Genomic DNA, 26,512 nt, shown 5'->3' with positions numbered 1-26,512 from the left:
TCGGGTCCTGATTAGTACACCCGATAAGGACCTTAGATGTTTGTAAACGCAAAGTCCCTTTCGGGAACCGATGGGGCTACACTATTACAACCTTATTTTTATTTAATCGAGTGATTCTTATGAGGTGATTATGAGATACAGGTTTATTAATTATTACATTATTAAAGATTATAATATAATTATTGTAATTATTAAATATTACGTCAGAAAATGTGTAATATACAAATAATTTCGATAAAGTTTATATAATTTTATTTAACATAGCATATTGATACATAGTATGTAATACATAACGAGGCCAAACGAAATACAGATTATTGGATTTTATTCTATCATCGTGTTGCGATGTTTTTGGCACGTACCATCTCAATACTTTACATTATTAAATAACTTGAGTCTTGAATTTCTTTTTTTTGATGATAATACATTGTAATGCGAGATAACATCTAAAATATCACAAAAATATTATCAAAAACAATATTTAAAAAAAAGAAACATAAAGAAGGGGTAGTCAACAGCAGTAATGAAGATAATTTTTCATTAAAGAAATATTCTTTTTTTTTTTATTTTTACACATATACAACATTTCAATGAATACAAAATGTGTAATGCTATAATAGCACATCTTATATTTTACATTAATCCTATGAAAAAGAGAAAAAGTTGCTTAAATTTCATATGCCTGAAGTGAAAGCCATAGAAGAAATTTATACCGTTCTTCATTCTTCTCTATTCCATCTCACTTTATGTCACGCGGAAGAGAAAAATTTTAGATGATGGAGTTAGTTTTCCACTTTTGCATGTTATCTATTATACCTACTGTACTATAATATGAAGTAAATTTTATTACTAACTATAAAGTAGGGGAAATCACGTTATTCATCTGTTTTTAATTTTCAAAGAATCTGCAACATTAAAATTTCGAATTTACGACACTGAATTTCTCCGCAGAACCAAATTTTTTTTACAGAAAATTCCATTTATTAAAGATTTTTGCAATTTAATTAAAAATCCTATTGAAGCAAAGTTTACTTGAAAGTAAAGAAAAAAATAAAATTTTTTCCATTATTTGCGTTTCTGAGACTTAATTTGTGAAATATGCCAGAATGCACTATATTTCGAATGTTTGCATATTCTTAATCAATCCTAATTAATTAATTGTCCATAGTTTACTCGTTTTCGCCCTACATTTATTTCGCAATGTTTTGTTCTTCCTGTTGCAGACCCCACGCCCGAGGCGTGCAAGACCGCGATGGCGTCAAGCGTTTCTGCGGGTGCGGGCAAGCTGCGTGGTTCACCGATCGTGTCCATCCTCTTACTTCCGGTGCTGGCGGTATATAGATTCATATAAGCGGTTAATCACCCATGTCGACAAACCCTTTTCACGGATGGCAGGTAACTGGCTGGACAGAGACGCTCCACTGGCGCCACCGTCCAACAAACAGGTCCTATAACGAGCGTTGTTTACGCTTCAAGGTCGCATTAGCGGTCGTGAACCATTCGTAGATCGATAGGTCGCCGTAGAACGTATGCTACCGTCGTGCAGCAGCAGTTAGAGTCCGTTTTCACTGTGTCGTTATGTCACCAGGTAGCACAGCGCGACGTTTGCGAATGATAATCAGATGCTCCGTGTCCCGGGGTGCGCCGCTTCGAGGTAGCCGATCGATCTACGTGCCGCGATCCGCGACCGACGACGACGCGATACTCGCGTCGAGTCCGAGAAATTCGAAGGAGCCGTCGAACGATCGGCGCCGATAGGATTCGATTTCGACAATTCGCACTTAGGCATACTCCACCTCCGTGCAGCTTCAATATTGATCTGCTTCCGGTTCCGATTCTATCTCTGATTCGCCGTCTCGTACAGAGTCTCTTACGATTCTCACCGATTTCTGGATTCGATCGGTCCGATCGTGAATTTATATCACAATTTCGTAACCGATTTCTGAATGAATCGCAGTTTTAAGGACAATGTGATCTAACATCGAGTCATCGGACCGATTGTCTAAGAATCGTTGCTATTTAATCGCAAGAGCGGATATAATTGTTAAGAAAATATGAAACTGAATCCTTCATTCGACCTTGGACATAAAAAAAAAAAGCCATTTCGTAGCACAGACTAAACAGACGATCGTAAATCGTTGTTCGACACGGGTGTGGGAAATGCAGATGGTAAGCTACCTCGATCTCGCAGCAGCATCTCGCAGTAAACACACGAGATTTAATGGCTTATATAATTGATGATCGAGCGCGCTACAATTTCGGGATTTACTGAACTTCGCACGGGATACGATTAAACGTAGATCAGATTTCGGTCTATTGCGTGCTGCAATAAACTTGGTAATATATATATATATTTGTAACGGGTCACGATAAGCTCTGTAACGGTGGCGCGATCAATCCCCTCGTTACTAAGGAAGCAGCTGCGACCGGCGCAACATCTTGCAACGTATTTGATCTCCTAGTTTGCAGCGTAGTCGATCGTCTAGCACGACCAAATCGTGTATGCGAGACCAATTTCAGAGCTGAAGGCGACAGAAGGGAAATGACGAGAACGGTAAATAGCGAGTGCGCAGCGGAAGAAAATTGGCTGGCGCGCTTAAAAGACCGCGATTAACGCTGAATTCAGCGAGTTGCGTAGAGCGAGCGATTAGTATCACGTCAATTTTCACCGTCGATCGCGAAAGAGACGCGTTAAAAAAAGAAATTCTCGAGCGTCGGCCGTTTCCAATGAGAGAAGTTGCGCGTTGGATTATAAGTCAAGGCGGTAGCGCAAAATTTAAATGCGTATGTTGAACTAGGACAAAATCAGCTGGTCACGTTAGTTGTATCTGCGCATATTGACAATACATTGATGACAAAGCGTAATTTCGCAGGAAGGAAGGAGATTTCGGAATAATAATTGAATATTTCAGCAAATTTGGGAATCTTGGAAATACGATTCATCGTTAATTGTATATTGCATTTCCGATATAAACGATTTTTCTTGAAAGGACTTTTTAGAAAAGTTTAGGAATAATCGATTTTTATGTGTGGCCGATTACGTCACGAAACAAACCAAAATAAGCACCGATTTTATTATAAGTAAATTAGTAGTCTTTACACAATTAGGATGAATCTTAGAACGTCACAAAAGTTTAGAACAAGCGATTCCATTCTTCAGATAAAGCATTTATCTTTAGCAGTCACTCTAGATGCAGAGACCAGTGTGAACACTATTCTAGAAAAACTAAATTAATTTTGAAAATATTGTAACGACTTGAAGACCTAATAGATAATAGCAATCCGCTAGTCGTAACCATCGCACAAACTGTCGGCTCTAAATTGTCTCTTCGCAATAAACATTTATTTTAAGAACAATAGAGTCAGCGTGGAAAGAATTACCGGCGAGATAACCGATGTGTCCCGCACGAAAAGTTACATCTTCATCTAACTGCTCAACGACTTTGTAAGAAATTTCGCTCTGCTCTCCATAATTCATTACACAATGAGTGGTCATAAAGTGACCCGGGGGAATAGAAGATTAATAAATTCCGAAAGCAAACAGGGCGAGCCATGAAGCGGAGCGCGGAGCGCAACAATGAAATTTGCGGTCGCAAAATTTTCAATTTTCAACTAATTAAAATGACTCGGGACCGTCACGATAATAAAGTATTCCGTGTACATATAGGAAATTGAATTATTATCCGGCGTCTTCGATACTTTGCAAAGTACTTCATTTCGCTCTCCTCATAATTCACCGCGCGATGAATCGCCGTAAAGCTATATACCTGTCTACGATAACAACAACAAATACGTGATTTTCGAAATCGAGTGAGAGAGAGCCATTGAGTAGCGGCAACGCGGTGGAAAGTGAAATCGATAGTTTCCGCGCGAGACTTTCAATTTCCCAGCAATTAGAGCGATCTGGAACTCAGCTCGCTGCCCATTGATCCAATTGACCCGATCGCACACAAGCGAGCCGGCCGAGACGGTTACGTAACTGAAATTGCATTCGTACGGAACGTATCGCGGTACTGTGTGGAGCGAAATGGACGGCACTCATATCAGTAATCCTTATCGGAGCGAATTACAGCATTGTTGTGTCCGTCCGCTTGTTTTCGCGGAATCCGTAGCTTTCTCGTGCTGTCTCAGCGAAGCGCCCGGCCCCGAAAGCTTTCTCGTCGTAACCGAGAAGTCTGCGTGTTGAAAGAGATGAAGCAGAGTATATCGTGTTCCGCGAGGCTTAAGAGTATCTTTCGAGGAAAGCGGATAAGACCCGGTGCGCACTTGGCCCGGTTTTCAGATCGGAAAAAGGAAACAAAAGAGGGACGCGCCCGCGCGAATCTTCAAAACCGTTTACGGAAAGATGCACGCTGCTTGTGCGGAATTGAACGAATTCAATCGTCGCTTATCATCGCGTCGAGAAAGTTTGACAACACCCCTTCCTCGCTGTGCTCCTCGCGATAGATACGAAATTTCACGGCGCGTGACGAAACGTGATGTCCGGCGCAAAACTCCGGGGCTAATTTCGTTCGAGAAAAGTTTCAAGTACGCCGTGCGCCTGGTGATTTCGTCGACGCGCATTAAGCCGCGAGTCTCGAGTCGAGAACGTCGACGAGGGTGGAAAGAGGGTGGAGGCGCGGACGATGGGGAGATCCAAAATCAATTGCCCGGATTTATCCGTTTTATTACTGACGACGCTTCGAACTTCCATCTCGCGATAAGATCGCGGAGGTAAGTGGTTCCCGATGCAAATGCGCCGGAATTTGAAGGTTACGAGCAATGTGAAGGCGCATTAAGGCTCTCGCGCATTCGCGTTTAACATTTTATTGAGACGTAACCGCACTTGGACGCCCAGCTCTCGGCCGGCGGCAATGAGAATCTGAATAAAAGCGCGTCGTAAATTTCGGCGGAATAGTACAAATGTCATAGCCGTTAGTGTCTAAGCGAGTTATGCGTTGCTTCTTTTTTATCGCCCGCAAAGCGATTTTAAATTGAATGCAAAGATCGTTATTAATGCTTACATGTGTCGCGATAAAACGCGCTCGTGGAAAGGAACGAAAAAAATATCAGGAGGAGTCCATTCAGGAACTCGTCGTGCGATTTATGGCGGACATGCATAAGTACGAAGCTGAAAGTTTCATTCATAATTAATTAAACGATGCAGTGTGTATTATATCTGTGTATTATTAGTCATCAAACGGTTATTTATCATTTTGTTTTATGAGCTTCTCATTAAATACTATCTACTTTACATTTATAAAGATTTTTTTAGCATGTTATTTTTTTTATTTATAAATATTGAGAACTAATTTGTTTTTATGAGATTTTTTTCGTCACTGTTTCTATAAATAAATTATTGATTTATTATAATCCTATATATAGAAACTTATACAATTTGCGTATATTTAATAAATTTTCATTAATTTACTTGGATATTTTTTGAGGGTTAAACAAACTCATAAATTCGTCAACATTTATGTTCAGAAATAGTCAATAACGATGTGTCATTGCTTCTTTTAATAAAGAATTTTAATTAGAATCATTTTATAAGCCTCGTTTATGTTTTTTGTATATGCAATTAGTGAAATAAAAATCCCGCATACATAGATTATTTTTAATCAATTATTTAATACCCATTTCGCAACAAGATTGGAATATCGTCAACATGAATTTCGATAAAAATTAACAATTCTAATTCTAATTTAAGAATTTAATCAGTTGATCTCTGCAAAATTTTAGCATTATAATTTTATTTGAGATTGACATTCTCTATTCGGCAATGTTTCGAACAGAACTAAACAGAAACTAAATAGAAAGTTAGAACTTCGTTTCTAACACACAGTTACATACATGCACACAATTACTACGTCATACATTAACATGCATTAAACGATTAACAAATTATGTCTTGAATTTAATTGCATATTTAACAATTTTAGAACCAATCGGTGATTTGCATGAATTACCAATAGTTCAGCAATATACATATATGCTTATATATTGCATTGATTTCTCCTTAAATAACATCGTAAAATATATATGATATGCGAATATAATGATTAATAATACCGGTACATAATTCGCACAATGAAATAATCGGCGCTCGGTGTGTTAATAAATATAAAACAAATCAATCTTCTTGCATTAAAATTTCGCCATCGCGAAATCTGAAGAAGTTCGGCGAGTTTCAAAGTCGCGGAAAAATTTTGACGTACAAATCTAACGGAGATTATTCACTAGAAAGAAAGTGTGAATTTTTTTCGTCCCTTTACGAGTCCTTCGAATGAGATCGAACATCTACAGGAACAACGATAATATTGCGAGAAGAAAAGGAGGCAGGTCAGCTCGTAAAATATAACAGCTTACGTTCGAATGGAGTTTTACACTCGAGACGATAATAAAAGCTGGATGAGTGAAGAGGGCGAGCTCGAGTGGAAATGTTGAATGTCGAATCGTTATGTCGGAGTAAAACGGGGGGCAGGATTTCAGCGGTTGAAATCGTAGGGGAAAGCCGTGCGAGAAAACTGCGACGTCGCCGCGTTTAGGAATGCGCTCCTTCGACGCGCGCGTCGAAAAACAAAACGAAAGAGCAAAACCAGAAATATACATATATACATACGCATTATTGTTAAGTGAGATGTACATATATATAGATATATGAATATAAATATAATTATATACTATATATATTGTATCCAGATTATACGTGTGACGTCGCGCACGAGACAAGGTTTTAGCCGTAGGCTTTTAAGTGTTAAGGCACCGTGCAACTTGCAACCTGCGACCCGACGGTCGCGACAGCGACTTTAGCTTTATCTAAGGATTAAGGCGGCAGAGAAGGAGAAAAACGGTCCCTCGTTTCCGCAGCATAATCAAGAGGAGGCGGATTCTAGATTAAGCCGATCCACCCGATATGTCTCTCTTTTTTGCGTTTGTCGAGGCCTTCAGCTTCGACGCGACGCAACTGTAGCGCGATTAGCGGTACCGTTTGATTTCATCTAATTAATCGCCATCGGTCCAAATCTGTCTGTGCGAATGCGAGATCGGCCGTGCGTTAGTTCGTTGAATGCTCTATTCGTTAAATGAGAGATATAAATTTTCGCAAAAGTAAATTATATTTTCGAGTGGAGGCGAATGCGCGCGTTTACCGCGGCGCGCGGCTAACTGAGGATTAGGCTATAAGACTCTAAAGGGTCGACCATTTCTGAAAGCTAGTAATAGGTTTGCTCGTGATTCAAGCGTTCATTGTATTTGCATATGCATACATGTGCCGTGTGTACAGGGTGTTCTATATGAATTAATATAAGGGAAAGGGCGGTTGTTAGAAATAAAGAGAATTAGGTAGAAAGCAGGGAAGATTAAGCATGCATCGCCGCGTCATAAATTCCACGTTGGAATTCAGTTTCGGATTCGTGCGGAACGGCGAATAGATTCTCCCGCGAGCTTGTGGGTACAATCGATTTCAACATCACAGCGAAATCACAGCGATTTTGGCGAGAACTCTATACATATCTACAAGCGAAATGCGCTCTGAAGTATTTCAGCAAATTGAGCCCGCGCGACTTAATTCGCTGCGCGCGCGCGCGCATTGTAAAAGTTATACGAGCAGACAGTTGCTTTAATGATGAAAGAAATTTAATCAAGTATCAGGAATTTGGGTGGGAAATTTCATTTTCGTGTTTCTAGCAGTGATAAGGCCGCAGCACCGGCGTGTTCACACCGCCTCGTCAGCTCGCTCTCTGCAATCGCACTCAAAATCGTATGTGATACAACGCGCGCGCGCGCGTTTGTGTACGAACAATCGAATTTCTCCGCTTTGATCTGAAATTGATATCACTCGTACCGGATGCCTCGAGTGAGGAAACGTCCTTTGGGACGGGTTTACGCAGGTATTCGCGACTCTTTCGAAAGTCTTGCTTCGAAATGTATTATTAGTTTCTAAATTCATAAATATATCCTACATTCTATTTTTGTATATCTAAAAAAAATACTAAAACATATCACAAACCATTCACGCTGACATAATTCGTTTACTGACTTGTTACATGTACGGTGACTATTTCCAGCGTCGATTAACTTTAACCGATGGTAAAAAACTTGTCGACAAAAATTGCTAACATGAAATATCGTCATCGAAGGAGAACAAATTTTTAACTTTTTTTTTTTTTTCGTTGACAAAATTTCATTTTTCATGTCAGCAATTTTGTCGGCAAGTTTTGACTGTCAGTTAAAATTAATCGACGCGGGAAATAATCATTTATAGTGAGTCAGAGTTTCTAGTTTTATGTAATTATATTTCCCCGAAAAATGTAGACGTGAAATATAACTTGAAATATTTCAGAGTCCATTTGCGACTTACGATTATTATACACATAAACGTGATTATCCGATGATAAATCGTCAACACATCATGAGATAGTTAGTAAGCACCTCGTTGATACACAGCCTAAATTTCGTCCCGACGCGCAAAAAGCAAGGCGCGTCGGAAATACGAATCTTCCATTTCTTACATATCATCTACATAGGAACAAAAAAAGAGATATATATATATATATGTGTGTGCGCGTATGAGTGTGTATGTTTCATATATCGGCGTTAATCGGTAGGAAAATATCTATTATTGGTAGCTCAATCGGCAAATGCAGCCGTTAACTAGCATCGATTTACGGAGTAAAAGTTAAAGAGGGAAGAGAAAGGGGCAATTCCGTGTTTCAATTAAACGTACGGGACAAAACTATTTTTATGAATCAAACATCGGCTCTAAAGTCAATCGGCTTAAGAAAGAGCGTAATACTTTGTCATATCGATCGCAGCGTCGCGAATCATGTATGAAATACATAATACTTGTTATGAGAATATGAATATTAATACAATAAGTATTAATATGTAATATGATTGCGCTACACATCTCAGAAGTCAAATATTTGCTTCGAACAGATTGTGACAAAAGTGATGGGATATTATGGCGAATATTGATATTTATAATATCGGAAATATCGTAATCTGTAAATGCAAAACGTGAAGTTTAATATTGAAATCATTTCGTCAAAGTAAATTTGAAAAGTACGAGCAGATAACAAAATCGTATCTCTAAGTTAATTTTAAGCGCGCTTCTTTAAAACACAAACTTTCACTCTGCTTATTATTTGCTAAAGCGGTTAATATTGAAAATTAGTAACATATAAGGATTTTCTTCATCTAATTTTCGTCGAGGTAAAAGTCGGGCTTCAAAGTCAGCTTTACTAGGGAATTCCAAGTTCTCATGCAGTTTTATTTAACATAAAGGTGTTACAGGCGACAAAAGAAAATCTCAGCAACTGCTTTTCTAAAGAATATTTTATCTTCTGCAGAAAGTATAAAAAAATACTCTTTACATTTGTTTTGCATCTCTCTTTCTCTCAGAAATATTCCTTGAAATTGAAGTTATCCTCGCCTTTTCGCAGTGCTATTTGTCCTAGTATGTCACTTTTGGATTTTTTTTATGAAAGCGTATGTTTGTGAAAATACGCGCCTTAATCCTTTCGTGTTAAATTTTATAATTACAGATATTTGATAATGTCGCTATTTCGCAATTTCTGTAAAGCTTATTTTTTCTTGCAGAGATATGATAACAATCCTGGCATAAAGATAAAAAATATACGCTGATATTCTAGGACGAAGAGAGAATTGCGCAACGCAAATTTGTTAAGGAATTTTCCCGTTATCCGTTCTCGTAACTGAGACTTTTCCCAGTATGAGGAAAGTCATGCAGTCAGAATTTTCGCGCGCTTTGTATTATTTATTTGAAGTTTATCTTATTCTATCACTGATATATTTCAAATATAAACACGTGACTTTATAAAAAATTACTTTCATAAATCGGTTGCTTAAATTAATATATACGCTAAGAACGTGAGAGATGTGGCGATTGATAGTTATCAATTTGCATAAAATTTTCATGCAATTCCATGATCATATCTTTCGCCTTTTAAATAATAATTTTGTTTTGTTATTTAAAAAAAATACTTATCAGATATAATAAATGATAATCAATTTTTAATAAACCGTAGGCATGTCGTTATTAATTCATGCTATGAAACAGATTTTTTTATGTTACATATTTATTCTTTTTATTACAGATCTACGATAAAAAATGATATAATAGACACAAAAAGTCCGAGAAACAATGCAATGAAGTTACATTATTCTAAAATGACATAGTGCGAGGATATTTTCCCGAAATATTGAGAACATTATGCAAAACTTGAAAGCACCACCGAAATCAGAAACACGGAACATTATTTCGAAAATTCAATATTCGAGAATATTATCATTCTACATTTCCGCGTAAATGTCTCTCTTTTATCACTAAATTTCCAAGATTTTGCATTATTTTGCGTTAAATTTGCGGTTATCGTCTCTCAAATACACATAATTCAAGAAAATTAATTTTCTGTTTGTCTCATATAATTTTAATTTTCTTATTTTTGTTTATCTCTTTATTTCTTTTTATTTAACAAAAATGTATATAGTAAGCAAGTAAACACTTTTCATATTTGAAATAATGATATAAACAAATCAAATAATCACATATTGTGTCTTATAGTCAATTTAAATAATACTTTGCTGTTATAAGTTGCGAAAAACTAAAATGATAAAGTGAACAGATGAAAAATAAAATTGAGAAAAATCGGTCGTCTCCGAGAGAAACGAAAACTTTTATAAATTGTTTGACCTGGCTGCAAAGAATACTTTATACAAAAATTGTTATATTGATTTTTCAACGCGCATAATAATTCTTGTTTTAATATTAAAAAAATAAAAGTGTTTTGTACAGCACAACGATATCTCTAACAGTGTTAACAATTTAAAATTGTTGGGATTCGCACAATTTTTCACGTTTCACGAAAACAATTTGCTATTACGGATATGAACCCGAAGTCATTCCCGATTCATGGCACAGCTTGATCCACGAAAGAGGAAAATCTCTACGACGGTGAGCACCGTCGCTTTACATAGCCGAGAATGGTATATAAAGCGCGCGACGACCGAAAGCTTCTGCGACAGCCATCGCGACGGGTTATGTAGAGTCGTTGCGAGATCGATAATCGTACGTACACCATCGAGCGGGCCGCGGTAACGATCAGCAATTTTTCAGAATTCGCCCTTACCGAGTACCTTAATGCCCATCAAAGGGCGAGTTACGAGCAATTTGCGCGCGGCGGATGCGCCGCCATTAAATCGTTCCCTTGAAATCCGGTGATGGATCACAAAGGCGTGACCTCATTTCCCTCCGATGGCACTGTCGGGAGTACCAGCTGCACCGGCACAACTTCGTCACTCTGACGAGCAATCTGCCGTCGCGTACTTGCGTCAACGAGTAGCGTGACCAGAGACACCAAGCGAGTTTAATTGCGACGTACCTAATAGAAATTACACCGGCAATACTTGAAGCGTCGATGTTTTTTTACACTGCTACGCTGCTGCGCGAACAAAGGGCCGCTCGTATTTGCCGGCGAGACAAAAACCTGCCGCGATAATGAGTATCGTATAATTCAGGCGGCACTCCGTAATGCAAGAGACAGAGCATCTGCAAAAGAAATAAAGAGTTTATTAGCCAATAAAGGGAAAAGCTTCGTTTGCAAACAAATGTACGCGTTTAAACAACCTGTGTGTTATACTGCCCCATACGCATCCTGCTTGCTCTCGATTGTGGATTCTGTCACTGATATCGAGCTGTTATTTGACAAGGATATTGACATATCTTGAAGTTTGAAGAAATAAAAGATTGATTAATTGCATTCGAGAAGTGCATATCAACAGCGAAACTCTGTCACGTATATCGTTTTGTTTTGAATTGATTTTATTTCGGTAAAATTTTAATGCAATTGGAATGTAAAAATATTCTTCATCAAGCCCAAAAACGCACTAGATTGTGGAATTTTCATGGAATTTTTATGTGATCGCCTATATTTACACACAATTTCGATAAAATCGACTGACATGCTTTTTCATTATTCGTTAGATTTGTTTTACACGCCACAATGAACGCGTGCAACAAGTGACGCGGTTTGTTCGCACCATCGTGTAATCGGCGATCTACAAAGACATTGAATTTTATCGATGCATTTATAACTTTCCCATGAAAAGTGTTACAATGGCGATTCATTAACTGTACAACCGATTGTATTAAACGCACGTCACTGTTTAAAATAGATTTATTTTTTATTTGTTCGAATTTTATATTTTTTGCCTTTTTTATATTGTTTTTCGCGTTATTTTTAATTAATTTTCGAATTACATATTTTTACTTGTAACATGATAATTTGCATGAAACGGCGAAAAAAGGTCATCGACACGATGCCCTGCCTGTGCAACTTGATATTTATAAATCACGGTATTTTTCTATAAACCATCGCAAATGTGCAGTTGACGCTTGCATTGTTATGGAAATACTAATGTGTTCGATAAAAACACATATCTCTCCGATATTTATAAAACGTGTCATTAGAAAGAAAAGATTAGATTTATAATTAGTAGCGAAAGAGAGAGAGAGAGAGAGAGAGAGAGAGAGAGAGAGAGAGAGAGAAAGCTATTCATTTTTCACCGTTTCGCCTTTCATGCCACGTCCAGGTGAATGCGTTCGGCTAATTAAACCATACGATTGATTCGGAATAACGCGAGAGCGATTTTCGCGGTGATGATTTTCGCGAGAGACCTCACACCGGTGTGCTTTTCCGGCGTGACCGCATGCACGTTACGGACAGTGCAGCGGTTTCCATCCGTACTTGGATTTCAACGCGCCTGTCCGATCACGCTCCAATCTCGCATTAAATGAAGTGATTTTGGAGGAGCAGCGTAAGCCGCAAGAACAAAAAGCGACGTGTGCACGAACGAGCGCCGTATATTCGCGTATTACGAAATCCATTCTCGTTAATATCTCGATACAAGAACCGCAGCTCTTTTTCAAGCGCTCGGTGTTGACGGAAGTAACGCTTCGAAACTCCTGCAACGTCCTGCGTCCGCGCTGTTCGTCATAACGCGAGGGATATCCACAAATGGGGTCAAAGATAATTTAATGAAGTGTTCTTTCCCGCGCTGCAAATTTTAATGAAATTGCACAGAAAAATTCGTGAATAGCGCAATCATTGGTCTCGCGCCAATAATTGGATTTTTTATTTAAAAAAAAAAAAACTTAAACATAATTAAATTTAAAACCAGGTTTTTATTGACACAGACATATAACAGGTTACGCCATTTGTAACATTTTTTAAATATAGGAAAATTTTCATTTTAAACTATTTTCTATATTTTTTAAAATTGAAATAAATATTATTGGAAAAGAATTTTTGTTAAATATTTTTATATCTGTTAGATAAAATTTTCTTTATCAAGTGTTTGGATTTTTATTTATTTTTGCGGTAGTAATCTCGCTATGTTGCAACATTATTGGTACAAATCATCTTCGATATTTTTCTAAGCATGAGAAAGATTTATGAAATGTAAAATCAAATTATTGCAATAGTCTTTTATAGTTCCGCAAAGTTCAGTTAAGTTAAACGTGATTAATGATGAACAACAAACCGTATATCGTAGCGCGTTTTGTGGGTGCGGCCAGTCGCTCATTGCTATTCGCCAGCTGCGACACGTCAGGAACATTTCAGTATATCTCGACGAAGAAATAAAAATTCATAAATGCCAGACAGCTCCGCTCGCTCCGGTAGCGCGCGCGAGAGCGCCGCCGGAATAATCGAGATGTATGAAAATCAGGGCAGACCCGGTCGTATTTCCGTAAGGGTCACGGTTTCAATGGCCAATTATTTATAAATTCAGCAGAGACGGGCGGGGGGGAGTGGAGGGGAAGATAGAGGGATAAGGCACGATGACAGGTGGATAAATCGATAGACACGGGCGCAGAGACAGAGCAGGGCAATGACAAAAATAGAGAGGCCGAATTGCTTTGACCAGCGTCTCCTTGTCAATCTTGTCTCGTTTGAGAATAGAAAAAGAAAGCAGGTGACCGCTTTGAGTGCACTTCAACGAGAATCGGTTTGAAATATGCACTGCTCGCACAAGGTAACTGCATTGACGCAACGACTGTTAAAATCATTTATTTCGACGGATTTCTTTATTGTAAAATGCGATGCGATGAAAAAACAAACCTCTTTTGCCTCTTAACGTTTTATATGTGCAAGCATTATTAGAATAAAAAATAGGTACGGATTCAAAAAAATTTATATATAAAAAAAGTGAGAATGATGTGTACGTTGTTGTCTGCAGAATTTTGATGCCTCTTCAATTTTACAGCTTTACTCTCATGCCAATACAAGTATACTTTGCTACATATTTTTACGCTTTTTCACAGATTTTGTTTTTATGATTTTTTTCTGCCTTTTAATTTAATGCAAAAACCTATATATAAAAAAATCTCATATTATGAAGCAGAAAATATTCATTTACAATTTTCTCTGAAATAGAGTTAAAGTTATAATTTACGAAATAATTCTTTTTCATCAGCATGGAAAGAAATAAAGCGATATTTGGATTTTATGAAGCTATCAAGTTGCAATATTCTAACGAAAAGAAAAGAAAATTGCTTCTTTATTAAATGCAGCATAATCTTTATCCTTCCTTTATATTTCAACTTTTCAAAAAATGAATCTTATGGATTCATCCTTTCATGATACAAAATTGCCTCCACAATCGTGCATCGTCTAAGAATCTCACGAGCCTCGTTGTATGGACACAAGTGCGTAATAGCAGCTATATTAAATGATTCATCGCGACCAATACGACGCGATTGACATGAAGCAACGTGACGAACGAGACAACGGACTTTTTTTCCCTCCCGCTTGAATAATTCATGAAAATCGGATATCAATTCGATATCTACCCTGCATACCCTCTGTCACTATGGAATCGACCCATAACATCTGCACAGGTCGTTTCAGAAAGGTGTCACTACGCTTGCAACCGTATTTTACACCTAGAAACTAAAGAGAGGCTGACGCCAGATATGTGTCATGCAAATTCCTTCCTTTTGGATGTACGCTCTCCTGCAATTTCGTCATGAATGTTTTATTATCTAACGACTTGCGCAGCATGTGCACCGAAAAATATTAAAATGTTACCGCGGTGGATGTTTCGAGCAGTTTTTTATATTGAAATAAACAATCCGAATCCTAATTGCGCATTTACGGGAAAATTCCAATTAATTTTCTTAATTATAATGACAATCGTTTATTGTATCTTTTTTTTTTGCCGCTTCTTTATGTAGCTGTTTATCTTTCTGTCATTACATAGCTTTGTAACTATGCAGCTGTTCATCCTTTTGTCGTTATGTAACTTTGTAATTACTTACGAATTTGTTGTGCGCGCACAAGCGTTATTTTAGCGTGAAAAAAAATGAAAGCTGCTTATGTAATAACGCGCTCTGCGTGATTTACATATCATATTTTTACGCACACAAAACGATATTTTCCTGCGCAACAACTATGATGTATTCATAAAGCACTGAGTACCAACTAGCATTTTTCACTTAGCTGATAACGACTATTTTATAATCGGTGGAAGGAACAAAAAGAATGAAAGTAGATTTCTGTGAAATACGAGTTCCCATCTATCTGTATATAAACATGGAAACGGCACTTTATTTTCCCCGCACGCTTTTCAAAAGGCTATAACAGCGATATTGTAGATCGAAAGAGGTATACACACTTGCATATAAATCGGATGCTTCGAATCCATCGCGGGACGCGCAATTCTTACGCAATCTGCAAAACCTGATAGATTGCAATTCTAAGGAATTCGAAATTCTCGCGAAACGATCGTGAAAAATGGAGATCGCTAATTAAATGCACGATCCGCCGAATTCGTGCGCCGGCAAATTCACAATTGTACAGTGAATCGCGCCGCGAGGGTAGGCAGGTGGGCACAATGCGATTGTAAGCGAGCTGTGAATTCTAAATCAACATGATCTGAAATTACCTCGCGCCGAGAGCCGAGCAACTTCGGAGGTAATTAACACAGTAAACCAACGTTATCTCGAGATCAAAACAAATTATAGCGTTAATGAACGTCTCGAATGCGTAGAGAAAAAACTTCCGGTAACATCCAGATGGTAACCAGATTCACAAAACGTTTCCACAAAGTTGCGAGAGATGCAGCTGCTTTATGCGAGCAACGAAACACGATGAAACAAACTCGATTTCACGGAATGTTTTTTTTTTTTTCCCAAGATTAATAAGCTCAATACGCATGTATAATGAAGCGCGTGGCGCGATCGCGAAGGAACATTTTCAAAATGTTTACGGAAATTGTAAGTGCGCTCGTGTTATTTCTCCTGCACGGTTCGGCGCACGCGAGCCCCTTTGAATCGTCTTAATTGTCGGGCAAATCACTCGCCTGACTAAATTATTCACATATTAAGTACCGTTTTCCTTTGCTGATTAAAATATCGGAAGGTGCATTGTGTGGCGGGTGCATTTGCAATGCAAAACTTAACGTATCACGATGGATCGTCCGTGTTCGACAGAAATTGGTTTCATTACTCGATGTCGCTACGTGTTAATCGCGCTGACGATGTTACAGAAATGTTGCAATTCGAAGTATATATATCGTGCTTGATGACAAGAAATAATTCGAATTGCCTTGTTAGATAAATGACACAAAAGAATTCGAATTACTTTGAAATATTATTATTCGCATATTCTTTTACTTTGTAAAAATATGAATTACTACTGCAATCTTTATTTAATATAGCATAAATATTTATCACAAACATCCTAGCAAATTGATTTTTGTCAATCAATATTAACTGATTGTGAGATCTTGGCATTTTCGCGAAATTATAAAAATTTATAAATGTGTTTTAGTCATCCAAAACATTTTGGATGTCGAGATACACGGTTATGTTAGCTAGATGAAAAAGTTGTTTAAATATTGAATGTTCGAATTAAACTTCAAGCGATTCAAAATTGGATATCAATTGACTTATACAGAAAAAAAGCCGATTCGGATCTGGATTTGTAAAGCGCTGTTGAGCGAGAATTAAACTGACGAGTATATTTTTAATTGACGCAAAAATATTGTTACAAGAGCGGTAAACGAAATAGTAGATAAATAATTATAACAATAGGTAAAGATTACATTAAAACATAGTTGCTGTTAATCTAAGAATGTAAATACTATTACGTTACATTGGGAGAAAATTGGAACTAACACGGTCACGGAGAAGCATCGCCCTTATAAAAAAATCGGACAAATTTTACAAATTTGGAAAGCTTATAGAATGAAATACATGTTCGCGAAAACGGGAAAAGAAATTAAAGAAAGAAGCAAACGATTTATTCACAATGTCGTGGAAACTATTCGCCTGAATAAAAGTTAATCGTTAGTTATGTATTATTCAGAGATGTAATATATCATATTCAAGATGTAACACAATTGAAAATATAAAATCGGGAGACACGATTATAGAATTGCTAAATAATTCGCAAATCACTTTCGTAATTTGACATTACAATTAGATTGACAATTGACATTACAATGTTAGATGTGACCATTTAATAATTAGCTAAGAGTTAATAACTTTCCATTCAAGTCAATACGCACTATACACATACATAAAACTAATGTACATAAAAAAAAAAACCCGCAAACTTTGATTATTCTCTCCACAAGCAAAAACTGAAACCGATCAATTCAGCGCAAGTAGATTGAATTTTGATGCTCTAACGACCTATAGACCTAGATATCTATAAGTTAGCATAAATTAACGCCCGCGAAGATTTGTACAGGGTAGATATACAAAACGAAATGAGAGGAAATGCTTCTTTCAAATCTCTTTCGGCCGTTTCCATGATAAAGATCAAAATATAATGACACTAAGAAACTTTTAGTTCACGTAAGTAGATAGTAGATTAATCAATGATAAATATTGTTTGTAGCGTACAGTTTTTATTTTATATTGAATAATATAGAATATAGAATATTGCATCAAAATTTTCGAGTAGAGCATTTGAAGAAGTAGAAGCGTTATTTTAGTCCTCTTCTCTCTACCTTTTCTCAAGCTGATAAAAGATGTATTAAACCAGAGCCGAAAGGACTAATTCGTATTTACTAGGCATTAAAATTCTACAAAATCCGCCAATCGTCGGTACTCAAATACAGTCAATGTGATAGACAATCTAAGCGGTAGTGAAGATAAATAGCTTCACCAGCTCAAAATAATCAATTATTTGAAGGTGTAATTAATTATCAGTTTACGTAGCATCCTCTTAACGTAAATTTGGAAATACAACATAATTATTTATCTCGCGTTTACCGTAAACTTTCACTAAACTACACAAATGTTTTCCGATCGCGCTTAAAATTGCTTGAAACTTTCAGTTGTGTGAAAGTAAGGAAGCCGCGAACATACAAGGTCCAGCATTCACACATTTTTCGAAGTCTTTCGAAATACAATAAAAACTTTGCATTATTCCGTAAAATATTCGCGCTATGTTCCTTTTCCGAACAGTGTTGAAATAATCCTGTCTTTGTTATTCTCGAAAAAGAGTCTGTCTGAAAAACCGGATGTTTGTTAAAACTATGACGGAGAGCTATATAACAGAGGTACATATAAATGCGTAGTTACATTGTAAATATCAACAATTCACGGAAAAAAACAAGATAAAAACGCACCGTTGTCACAGTATATATTCGGATGTGTAAGATATCTCCATTAAGTCTAAAATAACGATGTCGCAAATTCATTGCAGAAAGTTTCAACCGATTGTCCACTTAAATTCCACTTATTTTTACTGCCGAATGTCAGGCCCTGTTCGACATATGTGTACGGCGTGCGCAGCTAAAAGGACTAAAAGGATGCGCTTACATACAGCAGGTCACTATCGATTTGTGTATTCCTTTGCGAATTACTACACTGAATGGTAGCCAACACAGTTAGAGCAGAATACATTTGTGTCCCGAACAACTGAATCTAAGTTCGTAACTGTTGTAATAGATATCTATAGCGACAATTACGATTCGCATCGTAGGGCAACTGCAAGTTTATAACTGTCGTTATCGAAATAGTAACATGCGATTAGCAGCATACGCTATGTACACCATTGACCAGTGTATTAATCACAGAGTGCAACGTAGCCGTTTGTAACATCAACTTTAGCAGATTATTTTATATAATATAAAAATACTATATAATTCTTATATGTAGAGGATGTTCCGAAAAGCTCGGATGTATTCTTCGAACGACGGATTCTCTGGTCAATTTAGACGTCGACGTCTTCTTAATGAAAATATCGAGACACCGATAATTTTCGGGCTATAAGCGATTGAGATAGATGAGCCTTTTGCGAACTAAGCGAAATGGATAACAAAACTATATCTTTCAGTTACTTTCAGGTGACGTTTATTTCGATTAACATTAATTGGAGTCTCAGCCGTGAAAATATATCATGCTGATAAGTTTTTAATTGCGCTAAATAAATTTCCTTCAACGTGTCAGACTTTAAATTAACCAGTGAATTTTTTATTGCGAAAACATCCGAACTTTTTGGAATATCTGTGTATACATTTAACTGTACAGCTTAACTACGTAGCTTGATACGATAGTGTAACTTAGAAGTCTGAAAATTTTATCAAATTATCGCGAGTTCGTTCTAAATTTATATATAATAACGTTCTAAAAATTTTAGAAATTGAACTGGCGACAAATTTGATGGAATATCTACAAACTTTTTTATTACACGGTCGTATCGACGATAATAGCAGATGTCAACCTAAAAGAATGTCCTATAATAAAAACAGGGAATTAATATCTTAGCGATATTTTGTTAGTGGTCGATTTAACAGAAACACGATTCTCTACTGCGTATATATGATAACGTGTAGCACATATATCCTGTGAGACATTTCAACGGAAAATTGTTTGTTCTTAAATAAACATTAGTAGGTACAATTGCAATGCTTATTTTATAAAAATAGACGACATTTTTCAGCGCAGGGCTACGGCAAGTTATTTTTCTCGAGTTATAGTTGTCGATAGAAATATTTTTCAACATTTTTATACACTTGTACACAACGTAACGATCATTGACAAATCATCAAATTGACGATCACGTTAACATTTACTTTCGATTATTGAAAATCGCCAAAGTACAAATCTGTTGCTGTTCGAGCGTATCACCCTATATATCCACTGACGTCATCCCACCATTCGGTATTCCGTGTTTCGGAAACACGACATTGTCCGCGCGTGGTCCAGTTTTTTATCAAGAATTAAATTGCTATTACAGACAATATAATGTTTCATTATGAATTCACGATGTATGTGTGTTTTTTTTTTGGCGCATTTTTATACGCGCCACGCGCTTAACAAAGCGAAATATAATTACGCTAAAAGCAGTGTCAGGTATTTCGGCATTATTTTCTAGTAATATATATGCATATTACAATCTATTCTTTTTTAAATCCTAATTTTTCATAACTTCCTAATAAAGTGCTATTATAAAAGATACCCACGAGTGGATAAAAGAAGCTTCACGGCACTCTGTGCAATCCGTTCGCAAAGAGTTTTCCGCGAGTTCAATTTCGATGAAGCAGCCCGACCCGGGAGTAGGCTACTTAAGCGGGTAATTGAAGGGGTGAACGCGGAGGAATCGATGGAACGCGATTTGTTCGAGAAAACGAGTGGCTCGTCTGCATCGATCCTCGAAGAGAACGCTTAAACTTTTCTTACGCTCATCGAGCTTTTAGACATTAAACACAAAACATACCTCACTGCATTGACTTGCACCCATTTTCCCACGATTAAATACTCCCTTGAACTTTATCCCCATTCCCGGAATTTTTCACATGACGAAACAGATAAAAAGAAAAATATATATGAAGATATATATTTATATATTATATTTCATAGATTTTTCTTTGCAATAGTTGCGTCGTGCAAAAAATTCCACGGGAATTTATATATATATGAGCTATGGAAAGAGTTCCATTCGTTTGATATGCGTGCATCGAGTGCAGAGATGTTTTACGAGCGTGTGCTTTACGCGTTGTATATGTATAACATTAACAATAGTAATAAGGATAGCGATGTCACAACAGATAAAATTATGTATGGTGCTAATTATAACGATAACGATGTCACGTACGATTTAGAGCGGTCTAATAGGTGATAGACGTCGCTGTAGGGTGCACCGTGCCTGCTTGCATCCAGTTAAATTCCGATCGAGATTCATCAGGATGAGAGAGAGAAAGAGAGAGAGAAAGAGAAAGTCGAGATTAGATAATCGTGGAAAACGTGCCGGTACTCAATCCTGCGATGAGTCTCGCTAGTAAATTTCAGTTTTTCCAAGGAGCACATCGGAAATTCTACACAAATCAGATCGTCCGCATATGTATATGTCATATATACACATATAGGGTGCGTTACGCAATTCGTACAGATCATATCTCGTGCACGGTTGTCGATTGGAAAATCGTTGTGGCACAGGAAGAGGCTCGATCGGCTTAATGGTATCTAATTTCACACAATCGCGCAGATGCAATAATGTACCTGCGGAATGCACGTGTCTCTTTTTGTCTTTTTTCTTTTTCAATTAGAAGCATATAATCTTTGCACTTGCGAGAGGAACAAGTTGCGAGAAATCAGGCGTCCGTTAAACCGTTGGATTTTTCCTTTTTTTTTTTCCTCGTTACGTTCTTCTGCCGTCAATTACAAAGGAGATATGATGCTCGTCCGAGTCGTGTGATTCGCTCTATGTACACACGTGCATATATGCACACGAGGGCCGCTCTCGCTTCGCGGAGGAAACGAAGCGAGGCGACGGTGACAAAAAAGTGAGGGGACGGAGGAGAAAGAGACGAGGATATGTATATTGCGTTAAGTGTTGTTAAGTGGTACGTGAAAATATAATAAATGTTACACCGTTATATGTAATTATTATATAAAGAGAGAAGACGATATGTATAAGAGAAATTAATGTAGTTACAATAAATATAAGTGATACGAGACGATTACTACGGCGAGAACTCAGTGTGTACCATTTCGACACATCTGCATATCCCGAAATTCAAGCTCCTCTGCTCCGACCTGCCGTTTAAGCGGACGAAGAGGGTGCGTCGAACAAAAACGGTACGTATTTAGCGTCGATCTCGTCGATCATTATGTAGACAGTAAAGAGGTGGCGTTCGAAACATTAATTTGATTAACCGAAAAAAAGGTTTGGTCAAATCTGCAAATATTATTTCGCTACGAAAATTAATTTTTACGTCATCAAAGCAATAACACCTTTGCTGCCGCAACAAAATGTATTTTTTATAAAAAATTTTTTTTTTAGCGATAAAAATTCATGTGTTTACGGGCAAATTTGTTCCGCGAGATTTTCTCTATTTTTACAAAACAGGTTTTGCTGTAATATCGAATAATTGGTGGCGGAGTTCGGCCGCTTTCGCATCGAATATGCAACAGCGACGACGGTTCGCAGTTTTGCCACAACAGAATTCTTTTTCTTCGCGCGAGGACAGCTCGAGACCTGCCAAGAGTATGACACACTCGTTTCGCGCGTTTGTTTCTTCATTTTCGCGCGCGCTGCAATATTCCAATTCTGTAAGCAGCTTTTATCGGCAATAAAGCTCCCTCGTTCTCGCGGCAATAAAGAAATCCCGCCGATCTCTGAGAGACCGCCCAACCGATTCGAGCGATTCCACCTTTTTTATTTTTTTTCTCTCTCTCTTCTTTTTTTTTGAAGGGGGCTCTTCCCGTCTCGGAGCGCACTTCCTCCCTTTTAACGGCTAACTCTCGGCGATGTTCGCGAGGGCGGAAAAGAAAAAGGATGACATCAACCTGCCACCTCGGTGCGTTTGATTCCCAGCTCTTTTCCCCGCCCCCTGTCCGTCCCTTCCGCCCGCCCGGCCCTCTTACACCGATCCGATCCGATATTACGTTCCCGTGTTTGAAAGACGCGCTGCACCTGTAGCGTACAACTTTAATTTGCTCTGCTCCGCGCCGCGCCGCAGTCCGACCGACTGCATTCTCGCGTTTGAGCCGGCTGTCCGGTAAAGCCCGACGGATATGAGTATCGCACGTTTGCATCCTGCGCGTATTGGATCCTCCTGTCGGCCGCGATCTAGAAGGCGGTTCACCCAACTGGACACGTCACACGTGTTTCTGTCACGACTGCGCTTGTTTCGCTTACGAAGATATAAATTTGCGGCTCGGATAGCGGCATCTGGCTCGCGAATGTCGTCTCTAACTTTTCGGTAACGGCAATATTAATCCATGGGTTTTTTTTTTTTTTATTTAGCAAGTTTCAGTCGTGAATGTCAGCAATAAGACAGAAGTTTACGTGGCTTCGGTACACGTACAAATCCGTCTGGCGATTTTACGAGTCCGATAAAACCCGTATCGCTGCGTACGTAAAAAAAAATATCGGAAGATTTCCTATTTAAACTTCGTTTCTGCCGAAAAGATTCTGCAACTACTGCGAAGTAGGTCGTCGGTTGAGACGGTATCTTAAATCCTCCGAGCACATCAGGCTTTTCGAACAGTCGGTTCATTTTTTCCGCGCGTTATCGCCAGGCACTTTTTCATATCCTTCGTTGAGCATGAAGATATTAAGTATTATATCCCTTTTTTTTTGCCCGCGCACTTGTGGGTTTCATAAAATGCAAAGGGGGAAAAAAAAGGTATGATTAATGCATATTCTTATCGATGATGATCATTAATCAATGCTAAACTTCCTTAGGAAACGTGGACATCGTATTAATATTGCATATATCTGTGATTAATAAGAAATTTATTAGGTGTTTTGTAACGTTTGTGTCAAGCTTCTGCGGTGCATTTTTTGCTGAATGTTTGATAAAATTGTTCCTTCGACGCAAATTTAGTTGACCTTTTTACGTAATATTTAAATTGTCGAGTTTACATAATATTTAAGCGTTTAATTAAAATTCTCTTGACCAAAAAACTTAAAATATATATAATACAAAAAATTTATTATAATGCAAGGACTTCCGCGCAAAAATTTTGTACTGGGTTAGAAAGAATGCATTCTTCACGAGGATACGCATGAAAAAGTTTGGGTGTTTCGAAAACACGTTATCTTCCGAAAAGATCTCTGCATTATGGCGCCTGGATAACAATAATAAAATAAACAAGGTGTCTTCTTCATCATTTTTTTAACTTCAACATTTTTTTCTTTTAACAAGCTTCTTTGGTCAATTTGGAAATCACTTTTCTAGAATTTTATTTTTTATTTGAATATTTCAATCTTAAATTGAAATCTACTTAAATAAATTGAATTAAAGAAGTTTCTACTGTTTATTCAAATTCAAAGATTTAACTTGCAAGTGCACTTTATATTTATTTTTTTATAACGTGAGATTTATCGAAAATTCGATACACACGACGTTCTATCGAATTTAATTTCCATTACTTGTAGGAAGCGTGTAATGACTGGTACACCCTATATATCAAATTGAAAAAAACGTGGGTCGGTCTTCGGTGCCCGGCTGTCTGCTGCCGCACGACAAATCACAACTTGATTAATTGACTGGACCAGTCGGTTCGCCGGTTAAACGTCGCTCATTAAGCGAGAAAAAAAACGCAATCCTAGACGGCCTCCGAGCGAGACTCCGTATCACAGAACGAGAGAGACGTTTTTACGAGGCTCTAAATATGCTAAGCAACTATAAAACTTAGGAATGGACGGGAGGGGGGGGGGAGAAGAGAAACGTTCGACGTGGAAAAAAAGTTTCCTACGATGGAGAGATACCAGGCGTTCATTCACCAGTTTTCTTCTCCAGCTCTGAGGTTAGATGATAACGCGAGCAGTGAATAATTATTCAAATTTCGCAGATCATAGAATTAGCTCGCGTACGTAGAGATCTAGGATAGAGAACACACGGGCCTCAGGTCTGTCCTCTTCGAAATTTAGATCATCGAAAGTTACCTATCGTGTTCTTGTCTCTCACAAATCGCCGTCTTGTAATATAAGTCTGACTTGATCTCCCGTGACGTAAATCTAATTTATAATACTAGAGAGAACGTTATCAAGTCTGATAATAGAATGGAATCTATATATAAGTCAACGAATTTCTACACTTCTCAGTCAGTTTATTTTATGAAATTCTATATTAGAGATCTCTAATATAGGAATACGTAATTCCATGATATATAAGCGAACTTCTACATTTATTGACATTTTCTAACATTAATTTGTAAAATCTGTTTACGCTGACAAAAATATTCATGAGAATTTTCATGTATAAAATATCCCAGTTCTACATTATCATTTCTTAATGATACGTAATTTATGCAAATGCACTATTTGCAATCTGTTTTTAATCACAAAACTAATTAACGGTATCTCGGTATTTTTGTCAAAGAAATTTCGCGATTCTAGTAAAACAATTACTATTAAAATATATATACGAGTAGAAATAAAACGCTCTGAACAATTTTATAATTAGTTGAACATGAAAGATAGCAGCGCAGTAACAAGTTGTTTTGAATTAATTGCAGACACTTTCAAAATAACGACGTAATTAAAATTATATGACATCTAAATTTATTTCCCGAAAAGTTCGAAGCGACGTTTTCGATGGGGGGATTTTCTCTTGAATTAATTTGCACGTCTGCGTAACGAAATGACGTGAAGAAAAACCTTGGAAGTAATGGGAAAGTAATTTGCGTAATGCCTTCAAATATGAGTGTAAATTTTTGCACGTACGGTCAAAAACGTCAACCATCTGTTAACTCTGCCAGATGAAGGCAAATAATATCACGAAATACGGCGTGTTGAGCAAATAATTTTTTTAATTTATTACTTGATACAAAAGATTTGAACAAATTGTTAATTCAGAAATATGCTTGCACAAAAATTATCAAATCAAATATAAAATAGAAATGCACAGCGCCCATAAAAAAAAATCTATAATTCATATTTTCCGAATTTTCTATAGAGTAAAAATGAATCTAGTATTTTATATGCAATAAAAATATTTTTATCAAGAAAGCTCTTGTTTGTTTATTATTAATGCAAATAGAATACCACGATTTTATTTTGAAACTAATTATAATATATTATTTTTATAACACATAATTATTCGTTCATAAATCAGAAGCTTTAATTATATTAATAAATTATATTAATTATATTAATAAATTTTATGTATTTTTGTCAAAAGAATATTGTTCCTCTTTGTAGTTATTATATTACATTCAAGAGTACCAGTTACATCAGTTACTACACGATGTTTCCATTTTCTTGCATGATCAAGCGTACCTAAAAGCCGTGATCTAATTAATTCTGCAATTAAGTCTGCAATTAATTACGAAATCAATTATACGATTGATCATTTCCACATTCAAGGCAACGTATATAACATTTCGCTCATTGCGACACACCGCACGCGACGTCTTCTGCACGAAAAAGAAAACCGTTACGTCAATTCGCGGCCTTTTATGTGATAGACGAATACCATCGCGCACACAAGTGTGAAATTCTATCACAAAGCCGACTGATTCACGACTGCGAATTAATGT

At 37.2% G+C, this 26,512-nt stretch overlaps 1 protein-coding gene across 1 annotated transcript in view; it reads left to right on the top strand.

Annotated features, from left to right (window-relative positions):
• The window catches only part of LOC105676546 (acetylcholinesterase-like), a 111,539-nt gene extending 89,543 nt beyond the window's left edge, over window positions 1–21,996 (top strand). Inside the window, exon 7 of the mRNA XM_012374545.2 lies at window positions 1,224–21,996. Coding sequence (XP_012229968.1) covers window positions 1,224–1,351 — 128 coding nt within the window. The 3' untranslated portion in view covers window positions 1,352–21,996. The remainder of the gene's footprint in view (window positions 1–1,223) is intronic.
• Window positions 21,997–26,512: the final 4,516 nt, after the last annotated feature.

Source organism: Linepithema humile, chromosome 3, assembly GCF_040581485.1.
Source record: "Linepithema humile isolate Giens D197 chromosome 3, Lhum_UNIL_v1.0, whole genome shotgun sequence".
Lineage (NCBI taxonomy): Eukaryota > Metazoa > Arthropoda > Insecta > Hymenoptera > Formicidae > Linepithema > Linepithema humile.
This window is presented reverse-complemented; position numbering and strand designations above follow the sequence as displayed.